This window comes from Andrena cerasifolii, chromosome 3 (assembly GCF_050908995.1).
Source record: "Andrena cerasifolii isolate SP2316 chromosome 3, iyAndCera1_principal, whole genome shotgun sequence".
In the NCBI taxonomy this organism is placed as follows: domain Eukaryota; kingdom Metazoa; phylum Arthropoda; class Insecta; order Hymenoptera; family Andrenidae; genus Andrena; species Andrena cerasifolii.
This window is the reverse complement of record NC_135120.1, coordinates 10058840-10084826: the sequence shown is the minus strand read 5'-3', so window position 1 is coordinate 10084826 and position 25987 is coordinate 10058840. Positions and strand designations below refer to the sequence as shown.

General features: G+C 46.2%; 2 protein-coding genes across 2 annotated transcripts in view; one reads left to right on the top strand and one right to left on the bottom strand.

The window, feature by feature from the left end:
* Positions 1-25987, bottom strand: part of Dopecr (G-protein coupled receptor DopEcR) — a 58651-nt gene that overhangs the window by 31650 nt on the left and 1014 nt on the right. The window lies entirely within an intron of this gene.
* On the top strand, positions 66-25941 carry Slow (epidermal growth factor-like protein slowdown). Its single transcript, XM_076809302.1, has 9 exons — positions 66-2441; positions 21180-21245; positions 21320-21420; positions 21679-21774; positions 23099-23224; positions 24773-24862; positions 24990-25069; positions 25392-25499; positions 25570-25941. The coding sequence occupies exons 1-9, from the start codon at positions 1960-1962 to the stop codon at positions 25720-25722; spliced, it is 1302 nt and encodes a 433-aa protein (XP_076665417.1). The 5' UTR covers positions 66-1959; the 3' UTR covers positions 25723-25941.

The following is a 25987-nucleotide window of genomic DNA, read 5'->3' as shown; positions in this document are numbered from 1 at the left end:
CAAGGACGCAGCCGATTCTTCAAGGACGATCACGAATCACGGCAGTTCCGGGGGGCGGTTTGTCTCTAATGCTCCGTTTCAGTTTCGTTGAAAGACGGGCCAGTGTACAATACCGCGGTCTAATTGAAAACGAGTTCGCAGGAAAAGTTTGATCGATGATATAAAACTTTGCTCGACTGCGATTCGGGGAAGCAGCAGCCGCGCGAGGGAACAATTTCGCCCCCAACATTCATGGAAGCATTATTTCCCCAGCAATGTCATCGTTCTATTTACGGAAACTTCAATAACAAGCACATTATTCATCCGTATATAAAAAAGTACCAAAGGTAATCGCATCGCGATTTCTCTCGGCGGGCTACAATAATTTTGTATTTAATCCTGATCTATAGAGCTCTCTGTCAGATTCCTTCTACACTGATATGGTAGACCACGATGCGAGTCTTTATATATTTCTTCCATCACTGTGACAAAGCTATCGTATTAATAGCATTATTCCTCTTTTTAAACCTTCTGATATTCGTGTTGCACTCGAATATGAATAACAAGTTCTGCACGCGGATTTGGAAATAGTCGGCCCGTGGAAGATACATTCTACAGAAATATAATAATCGAGCCTGCAGCGTCCGGGTCTGAGTGCACCCTCTTCGAAACAGGTAGCGGGAGCTGGCATGTAAAAGAACGGCTGAAAGGCAATGCTTCGCGGTGCACAACATTAAATCACTGGTAATTACGAGCACCGCCAACGGCTTTGTCTCCCGCGTACGTGTATTATCTGGCATCTATTCATTACCACAGCCGTAATTGCGCGTGTAAACGTGGCCGCGAGTGCGCGCAGAGACCGCATGTCGGCCTTACTTTCAGTCCCTATATTATCCGGGTGCAAAGTCGATCGATTGACATTCCAGTGGCACCAAGGCAATGGCTTTTCTCTGCCCCATAATTCCGCGCGGCGCCCATAGCGTCCACAGGAACGTGTGACTCACGACCTACATTCGTCTACGCCGTGGGCACGATTTGTCGCGGTCACGCGTTTATTGCTTGTAAAGTAAAGAAGCTCCTAGATCACGGGGATCCCGGAATCGATTGGCATCGAAATTTCAGTTCAAACTGAACTTGGTCCGCTAGGTCTGTGTAGATACATGCTGGCTCTACTGCGTGTCTGGCTTATACCTCGACTTATTCTGCATCACACTCGCACTAAATAGGTCCGGCTCGGATCTCGATTGGGTCTGAGTATTATCTGGATCACTTGTAATTAGTACTCCGATGGCAATAGACATCCAATGCTCCGTATTTAATGTCACCGCGATGAAGACACAATCTACTCAAGTGGGTCCAGGTAGACCTTCTCTTCTCATATTTCACGATCGCGAGTACAATGTAAAGGTGCACGGTACCCAGCAACAAACGGGGGGGCAAGGAGCGGAAATTCTACCGCGTTAAACACACTGTTCGTGTTTGGTCCCGTCTACCTCGGGACCCAAACGCCGTCTCTGTCCACCGAACCTTTTCGTCGAACGCGTGCAGGGATATGTAGGTGGTTAGTCGAGCGGTGGACGGTGTATCAGGAGAGCAGGCAGGTAGAAAAGGGAGTGGACAAAGCAAAAGGAGAAAGATGCCCGGGACCGAACAAGAGGGACAAGATGGGAACGGTGGAAGGCGGGGGGGAGGGTGGGAGGGGGCGAGCACGAGGAAACGGGGAGAAAGAAGAATGGTGGGGTTGGTACGAGCGGCTCCAAGCACGTGGGGCCTGCTCGGTGTGTCTCGTTCAGTAGTGCTCTCGGTTGCCTTCCAACGATTTCGCACCGGATGTCCATCGAGCCTCTTCGACCTATACACTGCACCTCGCTCGTCCAAACGTCGCCTCGTTACCGACCAAAATAATCGAGAATGTGATCGCTCGTCGCGGCTCTTTCGCAGAGGCACCATTCCAGCAACCCATCCGAAAGAATCGTCGCGATGGCTTCGATACCGAAACTCTTTCTCACGTGCTCCTTGATCGTTCTACCGATCAAGGTCGCCCCGATCGAACATTTCCCTGGCGATCATCATGCCTTCACCAGCCACAAAGTGTTCTGGCCGTTCTGGTACCACGAGAAGTTGGCTCGTTCGCGACACGACCGCGATGGCAGAAGCTTCCAGCAGCCCACCGCCAAGAGTTGGACCCGTCAGGATTTCTTCGGTGATAAACCAACGTCCACGGTCGCACCAGCGGATGCTGCGCCGAGCTATCACGTGGAGAAGGGTGTCCACGATCAACGACCCGGTGCCTCGAAACCGGAGAAATTCAGCGCAGTCGCGGTGGCGGAGTACAGCGGTACCAGGGCGATTGCTTACGCCGGTTATCACAATAATCATCGTCACCAGCCGAGGGAAGCTCCCGTTCAAAGCTACCAGCACCTGGCCACGACTCCGTCGACTTACACGAGGCATCATCCTGGGTAAGCGAATCGCTCAACTCTCCTGCCCTTCGCGCGACTTCGGTAGCCTCCCAAAGGGTTCGCCGAGTGTGTGAACGCGTTGACTTGCGTTGAAGCGCGAATTCCTTCAGTCCGAGACTTCTGAATGGTTCGCGGAAATGGAAGTGCAAGGAAGATTGCAGGTACTTCTACTTGCAATCGAGCCTGAAGTAATCGTCGAGAGAAATCATCCTCCGATAGATAATCGTGTGCAAATACAACGGGGAATGCGGGAACCACTGGAAGATAGGTACCGGCGATCTCTGTTTGATTATTCACACCGTTAGCTGACCTGTCATTGCTGATAATCAACAGTACTTCCTAGATGCCTTTGCATTTCGTCGCGACGCAATCGGGCTTGTGATAATATCGGGTGTAGGGTTAAAGGAAGCAATTCGGTTCATGCATTCAATTCACTGGGGAAATCATTTTTCGTCGGATTGATTTATACGCGAGTTAAATTCGCGGACAGAGTATGAAGAGGAAAGGTACAGGGGCGCGCGTTTAAAAGAATGTAAATTTATTAAAATCATTGGGAATACGGGCGAATACCAAAGTAGTCAGAAAGTACCTGCATTTTACCGAATCCCGCAGTAAAATGGCCAACTCCCGACCATTGTGTTAGGGCAAGAACGAAACCCACACAAAACGGCGCACTAAATTTCGTAGCAACATCCGCGATCGAGCGGGAACAATTTCTCCCGGCAACCACCTACTTGCCGCTTGAAATACTCACTTCACCCACCTTTTTGCATAAAATGGACCGCTCCTCGGCATCTATAACCACCCCCGTGCCGCGGACGTAGGTGTCGGGCATGAAAAGGCGAGCGCAGACGGAGAATCGGACTTAAATTCGAGCGGAAAACTTTACGATCTGGCGGACAAAGCGCAACTCACGCGTTTAAACGAGTCGACGCGCACGGTTAGCCGCGAGTCATGGGATTATTGCACGGAGCGTTAATTTATGGCAGCAGTACGTAATCTTTTTCTAATTTCCAACACAGGGTAACGATACATGGAACGCTTTTTCCAATCTTTAATCGCGGGGTATTAATTTACGATCTTCATTTAACTTTGATCCATAATTCTTTTCCACTTACACTGGTGAAGAATCTACAGATGCATAAAACACAGTAAAAAAAAAACTATTTCTTCGAGTTGCTAGACAACTCTTGATGATAAAAAAATAAGAAGAATTTACATATAAAAAGGAGAAATTTGTCTCGACGTCGAATCGAGCAAGTCTCTGAATAAAACATAATGAAGACATTCAGGGTAACATTAAGCTATCCTACGTACACGCGTAATGGTAAATTCGTGCGGTACGTTCCTTCGCGGTGGACAATATGATAAATACCTTTCACCTGCAACACTCCAGCGCAACGTTTTATAAAATCAATCTCATTACTTATCCGGCGCGACTTACACGCACGCACGGAGCGTTTCCACTGCTCTGACACGTAAAACCGATCCCGGAAAAAAGGTGTCCGCGATATTTATCAACCGGTCCGTATTTACGAGCAACAAACGACGCCCTGTGTCCGGCACGATGATGATGTACGATCGCGAAACGAGCACATACACGGACCGTGTGTGCAAGCCTTCCGTCAAAAGGATCGGCGATCACGGCGGCCCGGCTTTTGCCGCTTAATTAATCGGCCGATTAATTATCTCGCGCGTAACGCGTTCCACTGTCACGTGCAATTATTGGGATTGTTGGTGCGCGACGGCGGCGGTTCCTCGTCGACTCGCCTTAAAGGTTCCTGGCTCGCAATGACATTACTTTCGGTGCCGCTTCGAGCGAAGCCGAGGAACGTCGATTAAATTGCACGATTGCACGTGCATGACGACGATACCCGATCAGGATCGCAACAATGTTTAGGGGAAGAAAAGCTTCGTTATAGTTGCTCTTTTAAGTTTGAACAGTGGTTGCTGGATCACTTCTGATGCACAAGGGAGTTCCTGTTTAACCAATTCTGCAGTAACATCTTTCAGCTTCAAAATTTTTTGGGAGTATTAATGGATCTTGGAAGCCTCAATGAGCGTTTGGCTTCATTAATGGTCATGAAGGCTTAAAATTGTTGGGATTCGAGTAATACTTGGAGTGATTCGAGTTAGAGCAGTGATTCTGCTAATAAAAATTTGGCAAAAATATTTGTAGTTAGATATTTACACGGTTTACAAACCTAAGTATCAGCGATCTAGTCTGTAGATGACCGATTTCGCGTTCCATTGACCCGTTCCCCTGTCTGCGAAAACGAGAGGAGTGAAAGGTTGCCAGATGATGCCGGTAACTCGGTCATTAACGTGTTACATCAGTGCACTCTGTAGCGGGCTTGACTTTTTGGCGAATTAAGTTAATCCAGCGGCTGAAATGTTTGTCGCGGTCAGTGATTTACCGTTTGCCATTTCGGGCTCGTTCATTTTTGGTTTGGTGCGAAAGCGGTTTTGCGTCTGATTGGTAGCGCAAGAACCTCTAACGCAACTCTGCCAGCTGAATCGGCGATCGAAATGGCAAGAGTACCTTTCGTAGTAAACGCGCAACACAGGCTTATACCGCCCTCTTTAGTTAAAATGTCCTATCTAACATTTTGAAACAATCGAGAAAACTGAAGTTTTATCATTTCCTTTGAACCGTCCTTATTTTCCTTCGTTCGAATTAAAACATGCTGCCATTATTTCGTAACAGCCAAATATAATTTTGTGCAATAGGCGTACCGGTTTAATTAATTGTTTTATATACGATATTATAACCACTTAAAAATGAGTTAGGTTAAATACATTATACTGTTTATAAATCTTTACGAAGCACGTAGAGTTTTCTAACTTTACTTAAAAGGTAAAAGACGCGTGGAACTTCAAATATTTCAACGTATCTAAAAAAATGAAAAAATGCTAGACAGGACAGTTCAACTAAGGAGGGCAGTATAGATTCAAATCGAAAGCCGCGATACCCAAGTAGGCAGAAAATTCTGCGCGAGAATGTAATCGCGTCGAAATGGGCTTTTAAATGGAGCTGTCCATTAAAGGACAGGTCTTCGGGGGTAATTGAGAATGATGGCGATTCTGATGAGGATTAACCATATTCAGGAACGTGTGATCAAAAACAATTACCTTGGACGAAAGTGGGGAACTTACACTGGCAGGGACCTGTCAATTAAATGAATACTCTCAGAGATACAGGTTTGGCGAATTTACTTTTAAAAGATTTAAAAAAAAGCGGACCAAAGATCGTGAATAATAAACTTCTGTGTATTCGATGTTCTATAAAAAATTTATTAGTCGCTGCAAAATATATAGTTTCCAATGCTACCTATTCCACAGTATACTGTAATACAAGCTGCCTCTTCTCTCCTAACAAACCCTCATCGAATCCAACGCTCCGTGACAGAACGCATTAGAATTTTCTTCCCTGAAAGCCACAGTCGGTCTGAGCGTGGTTCGCCCGCAATTCCTTTCTGGGCTCGCGAAACATTATCTGCCAACAACGTCCGGGTCATTTCGCATCGTTTCAATGACTGCTCGTCAAGGCGAAGGGCCGCAGGCGTTCACACCGAGCGCTCGCGCGTGAACGCCGCCACCTTTGTCCGCCAGAAACAAAGCTCTCCTTGCACGCACGCGAGAAAAAGCTCGCGGGATCCCTCGTTACTATTTAGCCTGAGCGCGATATAATTCAGCGCGCGCCTACTCTACGTACAACCAGCCATCTCCGTTCTCCACCTTTTGTCCTCGGCGGTCCTCCTCGCGCTGATTCCGCCGATCGAGTTACCCAGATACGCGCGCCGCGAAACGTGGCAGAAATCCTCGCGGAACCTGTCCACGATTCCTCGCGGAGCGGAGCAGCCTTCGGGCGATGGGACGCCTCCAGCGATCGATCGCCGTCGACTTAAACTCTTATTGATGCGGCAGTAATGACACTTAAAACGCGATTTAGAGGCGGCTGGCGAAATTCGAAGGCGACGGCCGAGGTAGCCGGATCGGGAATGCAGAAGCGGAATTCGAGGTCGGGCAGATTGATCCGCCGCTTCGAAGTCGACAAACTCTTGACGACGCCTCGCGTCGGCAGCTTCGACGCGCGTGAAACATTGCTTTGGCGACCGTCGGGTTGGATCTGAGAAAGTGTGGATGACGCAGGAGGCAAGAGATGAATTTCTGGGTACGTGACATGCTTTGTGGATGAATCTTCCGCGAATCTGTATCGATGAATATTTCAAAGTCGGAGGTGACAGGGGTGATTTTCTTCGTGGGTCAGTTGTACTAGTCAGGTGTGAACGATTTTGATGAGCCTTGGTAAGATGGATATATGTCGAAAATAAGTAAATAGGTGTCCGAGCGTTTCAGCGAATAGGCCTTAATAATAGAGATATTTACATTTAAATTATTAAAAATTTCACAGTGGCCGTGGGATTTTAGTGGGAAAAAATCCCACACTACCCTGGCGCCCGCGGGAGATTCTCTTCTGGAGGCGTCGGGGTGCCTTTTGAAGATGTCTCCACGTTAAAAAAACTTTATAATTTTTTTTACAAATTATTGTTTTATAATTTTTTTTTTAACTTGGGGAAATCTTCAAAAGGCACCCCGACTCCTTCAGAGGGGAATCCCCGGGGGTGCCAGGGTAGTGTAGGATTTTTACCCATTAAAACCCCACGCCCACTATGAAATTTTTAATAATTTACATGTAAATATCTGTATTATTAAGGCCCATTGGCAGAAACGCTCGGACACCTATTTACTTATTTTCGACATAAATCCATCGTGCCGAGGCTCATCAAAATCAGTGTCTACCACATGGTGTTCTCCCCTTGTCGGTTAGAATATGATCGTTGCAGGTGTAGGTTGTACCTAAGAGACAGCTAAGCGAAATTTCAATTTTTCAAGATTGAAGTATTCCTGAGAAACTGTAGATCAACGTTATGTGGAAAAGAGCACGCGCCTTGAATATTATCAATTGCACCGTTCATCCAGGATTCAGCCACTTCCGTCTCAAAGGAGCATTGTCTCGTTGAATAATTTATTGAACGATTGAACGTTTTAAAGAGTGGAGGAATTTTCCTCGTCAGAAGATCCTTCGCAGATGGTTCGGCGAATCCTTCATAAACCCCGCGCGTCTTTATCGTCCTCCTTGAGTGATCGATGGACGTCGATACGAAGGAGCATGAATAATGAATGCACGAACAGTTCCAAGTACCCCAGATAATAATCCTGCCATGTCACTCTTTGAAACATTCTATGCGCAGTCGTTTACATTGTCTATTATCTATCGCCTTTTTTCCCTTGCCATTGGTGTGCCGGTTGATCGATTGACAAATAGCCCCAGCCAAGAGGAGATAGGCGCAACTGCTACGTCCGCGTTGTTGTTCAACGACAGGCACATTCGTTTTGTCTCTCAAAACGAGGGGCTGTTCTTGTGCTTCAACGCAATCACCGTTTTCCGATACTGCACACGCCGCGGTAAAAACGATGGACACTGTCGGATTTTCCAAAAACGATGTCCCACGATTCAATGCGTCGACCAGTTGCTTCTGTCCCTGTCAACGGAGCAATGGAATCCTTTGATTGACTATTACGAAGCACTGGAAACGCGGAGAGACTGTGCGAATTTTGTAAAAACATCTGAACGAAGTGGAAATCACGAGAAGGATACTACTTTCGTCGTTTACACGCCGATGCTGATTTGTACGGGTACTGGGATAGTATTGTAGGGCAAAGGACCCAATTACTGACACCTAATTAATTACTGTCATCTTAAGCTATTTTACTTAAAATAACGAATAAATAAACGTTGTAAAGTCGTATAAAAAAAGAATTATGTAATTCAACCTGTAATCTATACTATAGATTATATACTATAGTTTGTTTATTCGTTATTTTAAGTAAAATAGCTTAAGGTGACAGTAATTGGGTCCTTTACCCTAGGTCGCGTGTGATGCAGTGAAAAGGAATTCAAACCAGTCCCCGAAAAGGACATCTAATCGTAACAGTGTTAATGCTCCGCAGCTCGCATTAGTCACGTCTACTCAAGCTTTTTGAAGTTTCATAACCCGCGCACCGCGAATGGTATTGCTACATTCCCGCCGTGGATACTTTCTCGCGAAGAGATTAATAGTGGGCATGGTTATTGAACCACGGCTAAACAAACAAATATGTGAACGGTGCTAGCCTATCCACCTTGACACGCGTATCCGGCCAGCTGTTCAGAATTTGGTATCCTGAAATACATTCGCATTTGCCATGCATGTTAGAACAGATTTATGCCCTACCTAACTAACATTTCTTCTACGATAACCTGTTTACTGATATCAGCGAGATGGTATGATTGCATTTCATGTTTCGCACAAAGTACAGCGAAGGAGAACATTATACGTAATGGTATACATCATGAAGATTTTTTAACAACCATTCAATAAAGTGATAAATCTGACAGTTCTATATATCCGCGTACTTAGAAGAAATAATAGTATGAAATGGTTAATCAAAAAAGGTTTCCGTGGTCCCGGCCATAGCCACTGATGTGCTGAATAACGTGTAAAAATTGCAGACTGATTGGTCAAATAGTTCTTTTGCCAGCACCTGCACCAGTCGAAAAAATGTTGCTTTGAGATAATCGCGTTTAAAGTTTTAAAACAAATTAAAAATTTTTTTTTAATTTTTTTGTATGATATAAGAGTAGCTTAATGAATGCTAAAAAGATTTATTGCATTATATATTGTATATACGGAGAAAAAAATCTTTAAAAAGAGCTTAAATTTTATAATAATTAATAATTAAAGAAGATATACAATTTTTATTTTATATATTTAATTTCATTCTTCACGAATGATAAGTTTCTCGCTTGCGACAAGAAAGAAAGTGTCGCGCGCCGCGAATTTATCTTCCGTCTGACATTCCATTAACTTTTACCACTGCTCCCATTTCCCTGGCACGCGGCGGGGCCACGGTCCTGTCAGGAATAGAATCGATTAATTACCAAATATTCGAAACGCTCTTTAAACAGCGAAGCGAGTTAGTCCGGCTAACAGATGCATCCGGCAAATCGCCAAATGGGATCAGTCGACAAAATCTGTCTCCCTTTGAAACAGGAATTCGTGTCGTGAGGTTCGAGCAGCAGGAAAATATAGGATGTCTCGAAATAATGGATATACATATAACAGCTAGAAAAAAAGGTGCAAAAATATCGTTATAAATGATAGTTGAAATAATAGACAAAGGTGAGACGATAATACCCTCTGTCCCTGTCGAGTTTCGCCATTATTTTCGCACGGTTTATCGCGCCGTACACGAAATAAATTCCGATAGCGATTCGCGATTTGATAGTATCCGATTGCGTCCACTCCCCCCCGCTGTCTTTCATCCTTACGTTCCAATGTTTGTCTAACACGTTCGATAGGATTTGCGACGTGGTTGTATCTGATTTCAGGCGATGTTGGTTGCAGGAGTGCGGAGACAGAAGATTTGGATCGAATAATCTCCTGAGGAGGAATTCTAGGAACGGATTTATCTAAGAAAAGTACCCCTGGTATCGGTTTATCCTTCCTATCGTACCTTTCGTATGTGCAATTTAGTGTTTAGATACGTAGCTCTCTCTCGAGAGAGGGTCTTTATACTTCACTTTACGTTTTTCGATCACTGAGACTAGTCTTCGAAGGTGCCTTGAATTTTCATCGAGCAATTGTTTAAGCATCAAACAGGAACAATCTTCGCGACATTATTTAATTATTTCTGGACAGTGTCTGTCAAGTTCCTGTCGAAATACCCAGGGATTAGAGACGCGTAAGCCGTTCGTCAATGCCTGAAAATGAAACGGCCCCAACGTACATATTTCCCTTCGTATTTTCGCGAGTGAATGCACAGGAAAGAGTAGCTACGGTGAAATTTTCTCGGAGAATGCCTCCTTCGGTATCAGGGAAAATGTCCAATACTGCTTCTCCAGCTATTCAGCTTCCGATCTCGAGGAAGTCGCTGCGTGGCATTCTGCCCGGAAGCAACAACGCCTTCTTTTCGTACGGTTCGTTTGAGAGGAAATTCAAATCAAGGCCAGATTAAGCAGAGTATACTGTCCTCCCATCGATTCCTAACCCCGTATTTCATCGCGTCGTTAAATAAAAGCTGCCACCGGCGGCATCCGTTGCCGAAACTTGCACCGCTTTCCGTAACACGATCCCAAACTCCCGGCCACGTTTCGCGCTTCCGTACACTCTCCCCGATAACGCAGAAGCGTTCTTATTAATTATTTACAAGCGACGCGTCTTTTACGTCGGCCAGTGTCACGGACCAGAGATTTCCAGGCGTGCCTGTTGGCCTTTCTTCGAAGAATACGCGAGTGATTCAGTCATTCCCCTTAATGGAACTCACGTCGCGGGACTCTTAAATGCCTCCGGGAGGGCTCCGTGTCACGACTCGCCGCAAAACAAGTAGAAAGAAGGAACAACGAACGCGAAATGACATTCCGCGGACGCAAATAGAGCGCGTCTTTTACACGTACGTTTCTCTCGGGGCTCGGCTTTTACTTTCTTCTCGTCTCTGTTTGCGCGTACTGCGCGAGATAAACATAACAGCGCCGGCCATTCAACTCGCGGAACACGCGAACAGGCGCTGGCCATAGTTGGACATTATCCCAATAACTGGTGGTTTCCTTTTCTTTATTTCTACTATTTCGATAAGTCTGTATTCGATGAACAATTCGCCCAACAATGGTGAACGAGAACTTATTCCTTATTTCACACTGTTAGATACCTACTTCGCGACTTTCCCTTTTCCTACGCATCTGGACATCGTCACCCTCTGAGATTCTTAGTCCTTTTCGAGCGAACGTGACTTTACCGAAAACAAGCGGATTAGGCCGTGGGTCCTTAGGCCCCCCTTCAAAAGTGAAAGCCAACGTCTCAGTCACAACCGAACTTTCTTTAAACACCTCTTCCTCCCTTATTCAATGACCAATCCTAGCTCCATTTCCCACACCCTTGCAATAGTATCTACCAATATGATTCTCCGATTTGTCCACGTTCTTTTCCTCCGTACGTCTTTAGTGGCAGATCTCGCTTGTACATCGCACCAGCAACAAGTTCAAACTAGCTTGTAATAAAGGACATTTTCTTTATACAAGTGATTTGCATCTGCATTCCCTCGGGCTCACGACAACAGGGTTCGCAAGATATTCTTCAAGTGACTTTAAATGAACATCGATTTCATGGTTAAAGATTCAAGGACCTACTAATTCGTTCACAGAATCTGCTTGAATGTTTAAAATCAACGCGATAAGATTGCAGCCGGTGGTTAGGAGACTGCGGGAATCACGGTGCACCGTGAACGATGCACGCTCGCCGATCAAAGGGCAATCGGGAACGTACAATTTCGCGAACGTGCTGGAATTTCGCGTCGATTCCTTTGGCGATCGTTAGATCTATCAGGAATCAACCACAACTGGTATGTAGGAGAGGAGATGGAGGAGATGCGCGCACCGGCGTGGTATAAAATACTTTAAAGGGGATTGCGACTGAAGCGAACGACTAACGTATGATATACTCAGGAACGTGGTGGATAAAAACTGATCCAAGGCAAGCTGACTGGACCCTTCATCCCTAGGATGAAAGGATGATTGGGAAGACCGATAGCTGGCGCTCCGTTTAAATCCATTAGCGATGATTTTTTCCCCGTTGACCATGGACACGCGGTTGAAGAGGTCAAGACAGCGCAGGAGGAGAAGCAGTGGACGAGGAAGGTGCAAGAAGCAGGTACACGTACGCGTGGTTGAAGGTGTTGGTTGGCCCTCGGGTGGTCGAACCGGATGGCCGCTCATATTCCCTCGTAAATGGCCCCGCGAAGAAAAAACTACCTCGGGCACCTCAGTGGCGCGCCAAGTATTCGTAGCCCCGTAAGCTCGCCTCCCTGGTGATCTTCTTGAAAATTCCCCGGGTCGGTTTATGGCCTGCATAAATGGGCTTATCGTTGCCAAGTGTTCGAGCGATGCGGTATCGCTCGCGCGATACGCCGCTATTGCGTCGCGTTCCTGCGATTGCTTGAATAATTCATGCCGGTCCCCTTTTCTTTTTTCTTCTCGCCCGGTCCGGACCTGGCGTTATTGCGGGTCCATTAAATGATAATCCTGCTGCCTCGCTGGCGATCCGCGTGGTCTTCGTGTAAATTGACAGCGCAGGTGTCGTAACGGTGCTTCTCACTGTGGCTGAAGGAGGATCCGAGGGAGGAGATCGCGCTCACATGGCGTTGCGCGTAAGTGAAATTAGTCCTCTATGGTCAGGCATTGATGGCTGCAATGAAACGCCTACGATTTAATAATTTAACGCAGCGCCGCTTGTAAAGGTAACCGTGGAGCAGGCATGGTGCGCGTAATCTTATTTGATAGCATTCCGGGTTACACAGTAGCCTCCTGTTGAATATTGCTGCAGGAAATGAGAAGGTAGAATGATCGTTAGCGTTTCTAACGAACGATAGAGATATCCAGATTCAACTGATAGCGGTTAGGCGGTGGTGAAAAATTTGTAGCGTTGTCAGGCGCAGGGGAATATATCACGGGCCGGGGTTACTGTGTTCCACGTGCACAAGACGGTTCTAGCGATATATCATTGCAATAACTCGAAAGCGCGGGACGATAATTCATGACACGAGAAAACGTTACATCACTCTGCGCGTGCGTACCTGCAGGTTTCGCTGGGATCGGAAGCGAGATGTATCAATTACGTAATCTCCCATAAATTTCAGACGACGCAATGGGAAAGTTGATGTACAATAATTGTAAAGATCGATGCTTTGCCAAATGTCGACTTCTCATAATTTGGAGGAATTTTATCGAGTTTAACCCTTCTGTAACCTGAACTGTATCAGTCCAATCGAGTCCCAAAAATTATAATACACACTTTGAACATTGTAGAATATGGAATACTTAAGTAGTCGGGTTTTAGTAAGAAATTAAATGACAATATGTACCAAAAAAAAATGGAAAGGAAAGCTAGGAACTAACAGGTATTAAGCTCCAAAGTTAAAAAGCGGGTCTACTGGACCCAGTGTGACCATGAAGGGTTAAGAGAAGACTGTGAACTCGCAATATTTCCATTGTAAAGAAACGTTCGAAGGCAGGTAACCGTCATCGTGACAACGCGATCGTGGCAGCGAAAGGCACGTAAAGCGATGGGGATGCATCGCGGGGAATAATGTGCGGTGGCGAGGCACTTATTGGCACCGCGTAGGCGCGTAATTACTTCGCCAGGAACCGGTAACCAGTCATCAAGTAATTTTGTAATTTGGAAGCTTCGTAGGTCCGCGCTACTTGCCCGCGGCTTCTGTTGCACCATCGCGTATCCCGCGACGACGCGAACAATCAGCAGAGCCGATCGTAAAGAACGGCATGATTCGACCCCTGGTCGGGGCAAGCTTACGCGATACACCAGCCTTCGCGTTATTTTCTCCTAAGCGATCTATTCTCGATATTACAATTCTACCAATTAAAATGAATTAGATCTCAACTGATCCTAAAAATTCCAATAGCGAATGTAAGAATTGAATATAAAGACAGCAGAGTAGATAATTTCGCGAGCCTTGAATATGATTTTCTCGCCGCATGTCACTCAGGCCCTTCGTGATTAAAGCTGGAACAAAGATCCCCACAGAAATATAAATTCAACTCGTAAAAGTGGAATCCCATCGATGATATCAGCTTCCCCTTGCCACCGTCGAAAAGAACGAGAGCCGGGGCCGTCAGTCTTTTATAAACAGCTCCAGGGAAGCCGTTCCCGAAACGGTCGCGGATGAATCAGGCGGGACTGTTTGGAAGAGATGCAAGCATTGACGTCTCGCAAACTCCTCGTTAATATATACAACGGGAGTCAGCCATCCCGTCGGATTGTTTAGCTGTCGGTTCGGCGCCCCGGGGAAAAGGAGGAGGCTGGCGAAGCTCCGTCGCTAACGAGCCGCAGACGCAATATCCTTAAAACTTGCCGGCCCGATAAAAAGACGTCTCCTTTTCTTTGCGAGGCGCGAAGAGGAGCTGGCGAAGGGGCGGACGATGGCAGCTAGGTGGAGAAATATTCAAGAAGGGGACTGAACCCATTTGTCAGCTTCAAAAATAACTCCTTCACTTTTATGATAAACCATCGCTATGCACCACGGCGGCGTGTAGTTAGACTGGAAAAATATCGTCCCCCGACAGACGGGCCGCAAGCGAGAAAGTTCAGAGGCTGTTAAAAATATTTCGGGCGTGCGTGTGCATCAGATGGATGCGTTTCCGGCGGTGGTGCTCGGGACAAATCGCCGCAGATTCGATACCAGATTTTTAATAGAGTTACATTGACTCGCAAAATTGTTAAAAAAAAAAACAACTATCAGGTATATTCAGTCATTGTTGCGGAAGGTGCTGGTGTGTATTGGAGTATGTATGAAGATGCCATAGCACGCGATACATTTTCGAAACGAGAATTAAATACGAAGACTGAACGAACCCTTCCTACACAAGCCTTAAACCTGATTAACGTCAAATAACGTTTCCATTTCAATTCGATGCAGCGTCGTGATAAACGCTGCTGTCTCTAAATTGAACCTGCAGCACCTTCGAGGCACCGCACCGTCGCAATAAGAGCAGCGAGGTGGCAACGCCAGCAGCGATCCGCCGCGCGGTTGATTGCAATTTATTAATGAATTCACGGGTCGACCAGCCAGCCATGAATTCGAGAAGCTGTACGCGCTGGCGTTCCCGGTAGAAACGCGAATCGTAACGCGGCAGTCATAACATTACTCGTCGTTTGCCGGGCATGCTTCCTCCCTTGGAGCTCGCTGTTCCGTCGTTGCGTCTCGCGATTCATCTCGGGCTGGATTTTAATTGACGCCGCTGAATAACGTCGCATTCACATGCACGAGGGTTACCGTTCCGCGTGCAAGCAAGCGCGCTGCTTTATTTCCCGGGTCCCGCGGCACGCATCCGAATGGCGGGCTCGTCTGATCCACGAAAATCATTGCATCGCTGACGATTAAGCGACCCAGAATCGAGAGACGGGCCCGGGACCCGTGAATTTCTGAGACGCTTGACTCTTTGTACGAAATAAACCGCCCGCGATATCGAATCGCCTCGATGAAATCCGGCGGGCCATAAATCGCGACGAAGGAGTATTGCCTATTAAGCTAACGTCACCAGAACATGCTCCACTTGTTATTTATTCGAGCGATCCAAATGCATCCCGAGCAGAATGTGCCGAAGAGAGCTGAGGCTATTGGTTTGGAGAACAAGGGGCGTCGTTTATTTTAGCGTTCCATCGGGAGGGATTGGCAAGCGAGTTGAAAATCTGCGGTCTTCTGGCAGGCTTCTATGATAAAACGGAGTGTTCATCGTGTTAATTAAATTGTGGTAACGGTACCCCTGCTCCGGCTTCAGAGGCTTCTGGATAGAGGACTTCTTCGTTGATTGGCTCGACAACAGGGCTTCATTAGGCGACGTGAATGACGGTTTCGCCTGGCGAGGAAAAATGAGGTGCCGCGACTCTGAGGGCTCTACTTAATCAATCATTCCGCCTCGAAGCGGTAGCCAATGACCGCCTTACTGATTGGAAAACTTTTTCAACCGGCAAATCGTTCGGATCACGAGTGCCACTTCACTTCGGCCAGCTGTCTCTTTGTTCTTCCGTGTGAACGTCTGCGGAAGCGAGGCGCGTCTCGTCGCATTCTGTTTCGCTCGGGCGGCGAGCTTTTCATTGCTCGTAAAACCGGCGTAACCGTTCCTTTTAATCGCCGCTGTGATCACCGCTCTGTCTGATTTGATTTTAGACACGCCACCTCCAGCGCGACCTCCAGAGACATTACGATTTCATTATCGTTTCACCCTCGATTCGTGTCGTTAGTTAATCTGCCGTCGGTTCCGAGCGAATAAATCGGAAGTGGAGTCGAAGGAGGGAATTCCCAGTTCCCTACTAATCCTTTATCAATTCGAGAAGATGATCATTGCATTCGCAACGAATTCTTCTTAACGCTCTGATGCACGACCGTTTGATACGCCGAGGCAGTCCCTTTATCGCGCGCTACCGTCGCGATGGGAGAAGAATCGTTGGAGTAAGGTCCACAGGATCGTACAATAAAGAGGCGGTGTTTATTACTACCGGCGACATTGGAACGAGGCTGCGAAGCGTGTTGTTACGATCGCGACATGGCGCAACGACGGTTTAACGCCGCCCGGTGATAACGTACAGCTTCTTCGCTGGAAAATTCACGCGCGTGTCCGCGATTACGCGCCCCGTTTGCGAGCGTCGCGGAGGGAGGTAGCAGTGGAATATTTACGATTCCGCTGCAAGTCGATCGGGGGATGCATGGGATTAATTGATACCGGTGCGTGGGATATACCGACTACGGCGCGGATAAAGTGCGCTAGGTGTTATTTGCACTTTTCCCCGTGCTTCTAATAAAACTGATTTATCGACCGGTTTGGTTATCTCGTTCACCCGCGTACTCGGGTATCCGTATTCTACGCGGACTGCTTCTGACCACTTACTCATAACGATCCATCGTGGGAGTGCTCGGTAATCGTTTAATAGTTTCAGCTCCGCCACGGGCACCAAATGTATCAGTGACCCAGAGAAAGGGAAACGGCTGGAGTCCATGGGATCTATCGGCAAGGAAATCTTGCACGAGCAACAGATAGTCAGTGGCAAGGGTGTAACGAATGGCCGCGATAACTCGTCTCGCTGCGTTCGCTTCGATCGCGAATAGTAGAAGTGGAAAACATGCGAGATCACCGTTAAGGTTTCGGAAGTAGCTTTCAGAGAGTCGCAGACACGCGAACAGTCGATGCGGTAATTCACTGGGAATTTATCACCCAAGAGATGCTTGCGAAACGGTATCACGCGACGCCGCCCTCCATCCACGTCGCTAATCGACAGTAATTTTATTACTCGCATCCTCTGCGTATATTTCCCGCTTTTTATCGCTCCCGCAAGCACGGGGAAAGTTCCTGGAACTTGCTGGATATCCTGAACTCGCAACTCACTCACGGAACTCCAAGTGTCCGCATTCAAAACTCAAGCACAGCTGGAGTGATCGTTCACTGGTATCCTTTGAGAGGATTTAGGATGTGTAAAGAAGCTTCGAGCTATATTTATTAGAAAGCGACGATCTTCGTTCAAGGAATACAAAAGACACCGATCACCGAGTACCTAATGTAAGGTTCAATTGATTTCCATGGAATTTGAAATCGTGGTAGACATTTTCCGAAGTAAACTCAACCAATTGCTATCTCATTAAAGAACCACAAATGTAACCGGCAGAACGTGCATTTAACGCGCGTTATTCTCGGAAATTGTCCACGAAAGTACACCCAACTCCTTCGCCTTGCTCGTTCAATGTCGTGGACCAACCATGTTGGACGTTATCACCGCGCTGAGTTCAGTATGGCCACCGGAGCACCCGAACCAGTATTCCCACGCGAATGTCCTCCGAACCGTATCTGAAACTCCGTCGCAACGTGTTCCGTGGGATTTTTCTGCGGACGGGATACGCCGCAGGAACGGTTTGATGCGTGTGGACCGTGAGAGCGACAGCTTAAGAAAACATTAGCCACAGCACGATATTCGAGCGACCATTATAAAATATACCGACTGAAACACGCATCTGATAGGCCTGAATGAAACGAATCGTGAGTTGAATTAATCTCTAGCGATCAGCTTCTGGAACATTGCTATTATATAAATACAGGGGTACCTAGACTCCTCGTAAACTCCGCCTGAGAATTAAAAAGTTCAAACAGGTCGGAACATGAAGCTTACGTTCGAAGAAGTTAGAAGAAACTTTCTATCCCCTCTGTGAGCCATTTATCGCGTGCGAGATTGACGGAACACCGCTTTATAGGTCTATCTACCATATCAGGGGAGAGGATGAGTATCAGCACGTGTCCCTTCCCATAAGAGAGTCTTCAGCCTGAGCGGAAACAATTTGCAGAATCATGGCGAGGAGCAAAGCCAGCTTTGCCCTGAGAAGCAGACTCTAGGGGAATAGAGTAATGCCACACATCCCGTCTGGCAGATCCTACACGATTCACTAACCTGGATCACCTGCCACATTAATCCCTTTGACCCTTTCTGCCGCTGATAATCCACAGGCAAACTCGCGTGGCTCGGCCTTCGCAGACAGATTTCGCGAGCAGTCTAAGGCTTCGTTTTCTTCGGTGCACCTGCCCGGGCGAAGGGACGTGAGAACATCGCAGGGGGCAGACTGGTTTCCCTTTTTTTAATCGTGACTTTCGGCCTCGCTACGAGAGAACTATCAGCGCGCCGGGATGGATAAAGATTGTACAGGGATAATTGATTCATTAAGCTTGAGAAGGATGATACGAATCTAACGATGTGTGTCTCTAATTTGTGTCGTGATCTCCGATTGATATACTAACAATTCTTCCGTGGATTCCCGCGGCACAATAATGATTCTTGTCATCAAAGAATCATACACAGTAGCTTCCCCAAAGCTGCCACCTCTCCCTCAGCCATAGACACATCCGCAAAGAAAGCCTCCATTAGGTCCATTTACAGTATGTCTTTCAGCAAAATCGCTTCCCCGGGACCTCAGCGACCTGAGCAGATCCGTCTTTCCCAGCTACATCGCGAAGGATCATTTCGCTGTAAAGGATTAATGCTTTTCGAGCCACGGTGCATGCATCATTCGCCGCACAGGCATTACGTTTCTGCGGGTACGCGGAGAAGGAAAATTGACGATGCACCGTGATATATGCTCGTGGTTGGGCCGAGGGTGGCGTTTTAATTGCGCAACGTCTGGCCACGGGGCAAGGTTTAATCGGCCCGGGTCCAGTTCCTTTGTTCGCCGGTCGTGGCGCGTTCCTGCCACCTTCTGCCCGCGAACGGAACGGCGAGCGAGCAAGGGAAGCCGACGTCTCGCGATGCAAGCCACGCGGCTGTTGCGACAGTAAACGTCGTGTCGCGTTTCAACGAACATGACAGCGACACGCCGAGACGCAATTTTCTCGCGGGGCCAACGATGACGAAGCGGTTCCGCCGCACGAGATCGCCTCTCGACGCCCAATTATCCGCGATCCTCGCGCGTCCACGGGGCCTGAACCGACCTGTCCCTCTTTGATCCGCGTGGTTTCCGCGGCAGATCTTCCCACTGCCGAGGAGCGACTTCAGCGTCGGGTATCAGTGTCCACCGAGCGTTGTTCCTTAGGTATTTTGTCGACTTTTTGTTTGGTTCTGAATGTTACATTTACGAAGATAGGTTGAAAGAGGGGAGGGTGGAATTGATTAAAATAGATCGTTCCTTAAGGGGGTATACCCGTTTGAACCCTCGGAAAATGTGTACATTTTGTGGATTTTTTTACAAGTCAACGGCTTGATGAAGATTTCCCGTTTTTTTACTGTCTTTACATAGTATTATGAACTACTTAAAAAAAAAGTTTCGGTTAAAAAACTATTGTTTTTCGGAAGTTATGCATACATATCCGAAAGTCTCTCGATTTTAGACGGCCAAACGGTGGGACTAAAAACTCGCGATACGTTCAACCAATTCACTTCCAATTTTGCATGCAGGATCGTAATAAGATTCCACATCGTCCAACGAGGGCTTTTTTTATTCCGATTCCCCGTTTATTGTTTATAAAGAAAAAAAGTGGCCTTTTCTCTAAGACAAATGTAACTTTACCTTTGATCCCTCACCATTTCTTTATTTTTTTAAATTTTCAAAATCGGCCCCGTTGGACGATAGTTATTAACATACTGTATAAGAAGATTTTATTGTTTTTGGTTTCGGACACGACATACAGCTGTTTTCAGGTCCACCGTTTAGCCGTGTAAAATCGAGAGACTTTCGGATATGTATGCATAACTTCCGAAAAACAATAGTTTTTTAACTGAAACTTTTTTTTTAAGTAGTTCATAGTACTATGTAAAGATAGTAAAAAAACGGAATATCTTCATCAAGCCGTTGACTTGTAAAAAAATCCACAAAATGTACACATTTTCCGATGGTTCAAACGGGTATACCCCCTTAATTAAGAACCTTCGAGGTCCATGAACTTTTCAGGCTTGATGATTTCGGTTCGAGGACTTTGAGAATATTTATTTTGAGAAATAGCTTTAAACGACGATAGCCTGCAGTGGCAGGATGAGCTTCGATTTTCGAGAATAAATTGCGAGGGAAAGGAAATCTGTAAAGGAGTTCGTTGTTCATTTGTGAAGTGCTATCGAAGCTTCTTCGAACGAAATTCGATGCAACAAATAAATGCTGTCAAACCAATAAATCCTATCAATTGCAACGGAAGCTATAACCTAAATAATCCATTACTTGCTACTTGAGGGTAATTTGAAGTTCGTGCAATATCGCTTTTTCACGAGAAAACAAAGCAGTCGCTTTGAAAGCCTGTTACGCGCGTGGTTATTGAATCGAAGCTTAAACGCGCCCGTCGAAATTGTCCTCTCTGCATTTAACGATCTTCCATTTCCATTTCGATTCAGCAATGCAAATGAAGGTGCGCGCCCGCCGTGTCGAATCGATCGCGATCCCTATCAGAACAATCGATTCGTTAATTTAATTTCATCTTGTCACTGCCTGACAATGGGCGTATAGAAGCGGCGTAAGTCTCAATAATGAATGTAAAGCCCGAGGCAGTCGCTGGAGAAGGGCGCAGCCCTACAGCGATAAACGCTGTGCGATTTGAATCGAAGATAGTCGCAGGATTTTAAGTTGTATTTTACGCTTATTACACGGTATGCTTTTCTTGCGTTCTAGAAGGCGAGTCTGCACAAGATCAGTTCCCACAACCACCACCCATCATCATCGAAGCGGGCAGATTAGGTAAGACGAAAGTGTAACCGCGCCAGCGCGCGTTGACGTTGCTGTGATTCGATAATTCAGTTGGTACGTTCTAGGTACGTTAACATCTTCAATATTAAGACCGACACGCCCTCAAGTTTCTCGTGCTGCCCAGGATGGACGCAGTCCACCCAGTTGAGCTTTGGGTGCAATAAACGTGAGTTCCTATCTCTGACGAACACGTGATACGTGTTTCCTACCTTCGTACAGTGTTTCGCGCAATGTACACGTCTGTAGAAATAAAGCATCGTGAACTTCGACTATGAAAAGAGAGGAATTTAGAGCACTCTCTTGCAGTACACGCGCGGAGAATCGAAAATGCCATTTTAATCAGTTTTACAATTCTGTTGTGGATCAGGGATTATTGACTGTTGCTGTCATGTGATACTTAACATTTAAATTTATCGCCTTTCAGCTGCCTGCCCCGCTCCCTGCTTAAACGGTGGAATGTGTACTTCCCCTGGCAGGTGCACGTGTCCCAAAGGATTTACAGGCAGCCAATGCCAGACAGGTAATGTCAGACACGAATGCAAATCGATTCTAAATGATCATTTCACGTGATAGCTAATCCGCGGTACACGTATGCCATTAAAACAGCTACACCAAGAGGTCTTTCTCCATCTCTGCCTCTATTGCCATGTTTCTGCTGTCTATTACCAATACCGCCAGAAATCGAGAAGAATCCAACGTGTCTTCCTGCACCCGTTGCCCCGAAGCTTGGAACTCTAGAACCCTCCGAAACTCGTTTCAAAATTCCGAGTAACATAATGCACTATCAACAAGAAATATATCTTTTGCCCATGGAATCATGTCGCGCAGTAATTTCTCGCAATTCATCCCACGACATCCCAACAAATCCTGCAAAAGCGACGGTGCTTCCGATAAGTTAACGACGCAAAATGACGAACGGCGTGCCGTTAAATCGTAAGGTATCTCTAAATCGGTTGTCAGGCAAGGAGCACATCCTTGTGGCCGGTCGATCGTTAGGCGTAATTAAATCGATGCAGCCCGATAAAGCGACTCGATAGCATTGCGCGAATACCGAGCCGACTGGGCGTATTGTGGTGTCCAGCAGCGAGCTGCATTCGATAGATTTACGAGCGATTTCATTATGCTATGCGGACATTCTAATTACCAGGCCCCAGGTGAGCTGTGTCGGCGTGCTGGTTTCGATTCGATGGAAAAGCTCTTTCGCACCGAGCAGTTTCGACACTCCTCGGGGGCTTAACTCGTTAAAACTGTGCTTCAGTGAAGCGCACATGTTCACGATTTAATAACGTCATGTGTATGACTTCGCGGTGGCGCGTGCATGCGCATTACCATTCAAAGGTCTAGAATCACCCATTGTTAAACTGAATCTTGTTCCATGCCTCGAATATCACTTCATTGCTCTGCAAGTGTCTTTGCTTTCGTGCCAATGAAAATAATACAGCTTTTTCTCTAACCGTTCTCGGTTTCTCTTATTCATCCAGCAGAGCCATACTGTCTGCTAAAACACGTTTCCCACTTTCCTCGACTTCCACATCTGTTTCTTATATCGCCCAAGGAGCGAGTTACTATAAATGGTAGCTCTGCCCCCACTTTCGAATCTTTCCTCGATAAAACGGCAACTTAATAACTAATTTAAATTCCCATAATTTATTCATTGAAATCCTCTACCAGTTCACTTCGACAAATTCGCCGGGTTTAGAAAAATCAGCCTGCACGGAATTTGCCCAACGACTCTGTCCGGAAACCGAAAGATTTCGCGGCGGATCTGTCGCTGGCTTTCCAGCTGTCGCGTTGCTGCGATTAATTTTTAACGAATTACCATAACTTGTCCACCAACGTTGCAGATGTCGACGAGTGCGTGACAGAGAAGCCCTGCGATCAGCTCTGCAGAAACCTACCGGGTACATACGAGTGCCAATGCAGGCCTGGTTTTCAACTTCAGAAAGACGGCCAGTCCTGTCGAAAGAACGGTGAGCGAAGCATGTCGCGAAAGAATTCCACTGCCACCAAAGAGACGATCCGTTTCTGGGATCATTTAGCTTCCAAATGCTGCCCGCGTAAACCCACTCACTGCAATGCCAGCGGAAAACAACTTTTTGGATGGCCTTTCAGTTTGTTTTCGACATCCGCATAGAAGTTTCGCCCACGATATTTTTACTGGGCAAACAGATAGCTTGTTTTGACAACTTTTCGAGCTGATCGTGAACTTTGACGTAGTATGTACAAGGTCGCTCTACACTGGGTGATCAAGAAGAAGAATCGAAGGATTTAGAGTAGTGATTCCCAACCGGTGGGGCGCGAAGTGTTTTCTGCGAGGTCGCCACGTTTTTTGGGGTTTTTTTAAAATTAATATTAAAAATAATAATTTCTTTTCAAAAATAATAATTAATATTAAAAATAATAATTAATATTAAAAATAATACTTAATATTAAAAATAATAATTTATTTTTAAAAATAATAATTTAAGGTAGAATTATAACCTGAAATACCTATTTTTAATGTGTTTTTTTTTTTACTTTATTAAATTTATGACACCTTATATTGGGGCGAGGGGGGTCCGCACGTTATTTAAATATTATAAAAGAGGGTCGCGACTCAAAAAAGTTTGGGAAACACTGATTTAGAGGCACACGGTGCACATTGCCAGACAAATAAACTATGCCTATGCAGATATACAATTTATTGCGCATACAAATAGTACGAGTACAGTTCATGTCATACAAGGCTTCTGGCTATAAGTCGTGCCCAAGAAGAGTCTTTCGCCTGATAAGGTTCAAGACTGTAGTTGACGATCAACGATCCTGTGGTCCCTAGAGGCCGATCGAAACATTTTCAGTGTCAGTGCATCAGATCCTTGATGCAGCTAACTGCGATGCTTCTGCAACCCTGAAATAGAGACACGACTTGCACCTAGGGTTGCCATCCGTCCGGGTTTCCCCGAATTTGTCCTCTTTTTTAGGGCGTCCGGGGGGGTTTTCTGCAGTGATCCGGATTTTTCGATGCTGCTCGCTCAAGAAGTCATAAATACTTCACCTTTATTTCTTGATTGCGATTACAGTCTATAATTTACAGAACATTTTATCTTGGTATATCGTACCTAACATATAAAATAATTGAAAGTGTCCTGGTTTCAAGTGGAAATGTCCGGGGTTTTAATGCTCTCTCTCTCCTGGATGAACGATTTTACAGATGGCAGCCCTACTTGCACCCGGAAGCCTCGACCGATAGAAATTGTAAGAACTCGGCCCACGGAGGCCTCAGGAATCTCAAGTAGTGGGCGTTCTTGTTGCACTCTATTCTTTCATGTGTCTTAAATATAAGGAAATGTTATAATAACAATTCCGGACGCAGCATTGCAATTCTTCTCCTGGAGATCGTGCTGTGCCTCCTTGATATCGATGTCCCGTCCACGGGTATCGCGTAGAAATCGGAAGTAGCGGCGTTTCGAATAGCCAAGGTCTACGATCAGCAGCTGGTACGAATCCGTTTAAACGATCACGCTTTTGTTCTTTTGCAGACACCGATGGCACCGCGTTCGAAGCTCGCGATTTGGAGGATAGCTTCCCCGAAGTGACCACGACGAAACGTCCGTCGATTTCTTCGCATGGTTCGTAAACATGAGTCGCTGTCCTCGTTTTCGATTACGATTCGGTGCCTCGAATACAGAAGTATCTCGGAGCACACGGTGCTCAGGGTCCTCGCGCCACGGTATCAAGGAGTTCTCCTGTTTGCAGATACGGAGAACGAGGTGGCCGACGGTGACCTCGATCAGGACTACGAGATTATCCTGAAAAGGCTCACCAAGCTCGAAAAGGTACACTGGACAAAGGCTCGCTGTATTTATTTGACTTGTAAAGGAGAGGTATATTCGCTTCTCAAGCCGCTTGGGAATTCGAAGGTTTTTCTTCCTTTCTTCATCTCCGAGTACCCATTCTCGGGGTCTCCAAAAAAATACAGTAGAAGAGTTTTGCAAGAACGTCTGTTAAAATTAGATTCCCACTCGTGCTGGTATTAAATAATAACGATACGTAGACAGTCTCGCGAAAGTCTGCAGCAAAGAGTGTTTGAAATTCGAAGAGGTAGGTCACCAGTGTTTAGTCGTTTATATTAGAGAGTTCTTATTCTTCCTGTTCCAGCAAATTGCGAAAGGAAAGAAGAGGGACACCGATGCTACGGAGATGGGCGCCAAAGTCGCATCGGTTGTGGAGAGTATTAATGAGATGAAACGAACTGTCGAGAACGTGGTATGTGCCAGCGCATAGCGAATGATACGTACGATTTTCACCGGTTAATCGAGGACGTAATTACTTTCAGCAACTCATGCAGCAGGAAATATACGAGATGCGAAACAAGCTGAGGGAATACGAACTGGAGACGAGGAAAATGCAACACTTGACTAATCGAGTGGTGGAACTGGAGAATCGCTTGCGATTACGCTGCAGATCAGCGGTGCCGATAAATTTCTAATATCGCTGCAACGACGGAGAGAAATATCAAAAGTTTTGGGCATTGCCCGTAGTTATAATATTTATGTAAGAATACTTTGATAGAATTAATCGTACTATCACTGCCATTTTTCTTTTAGCATGTACGATGATGATACGTGAAATTTTGTAGCGGAATCGGAAGTTAATCTTACCGATCATTTGTACCCATCTTTCTAATAAAACAAAAGACGTATGTGTATGATTGTTATTGGTTTATTTAGGAAGGGCAGTACGAAACATAGTTC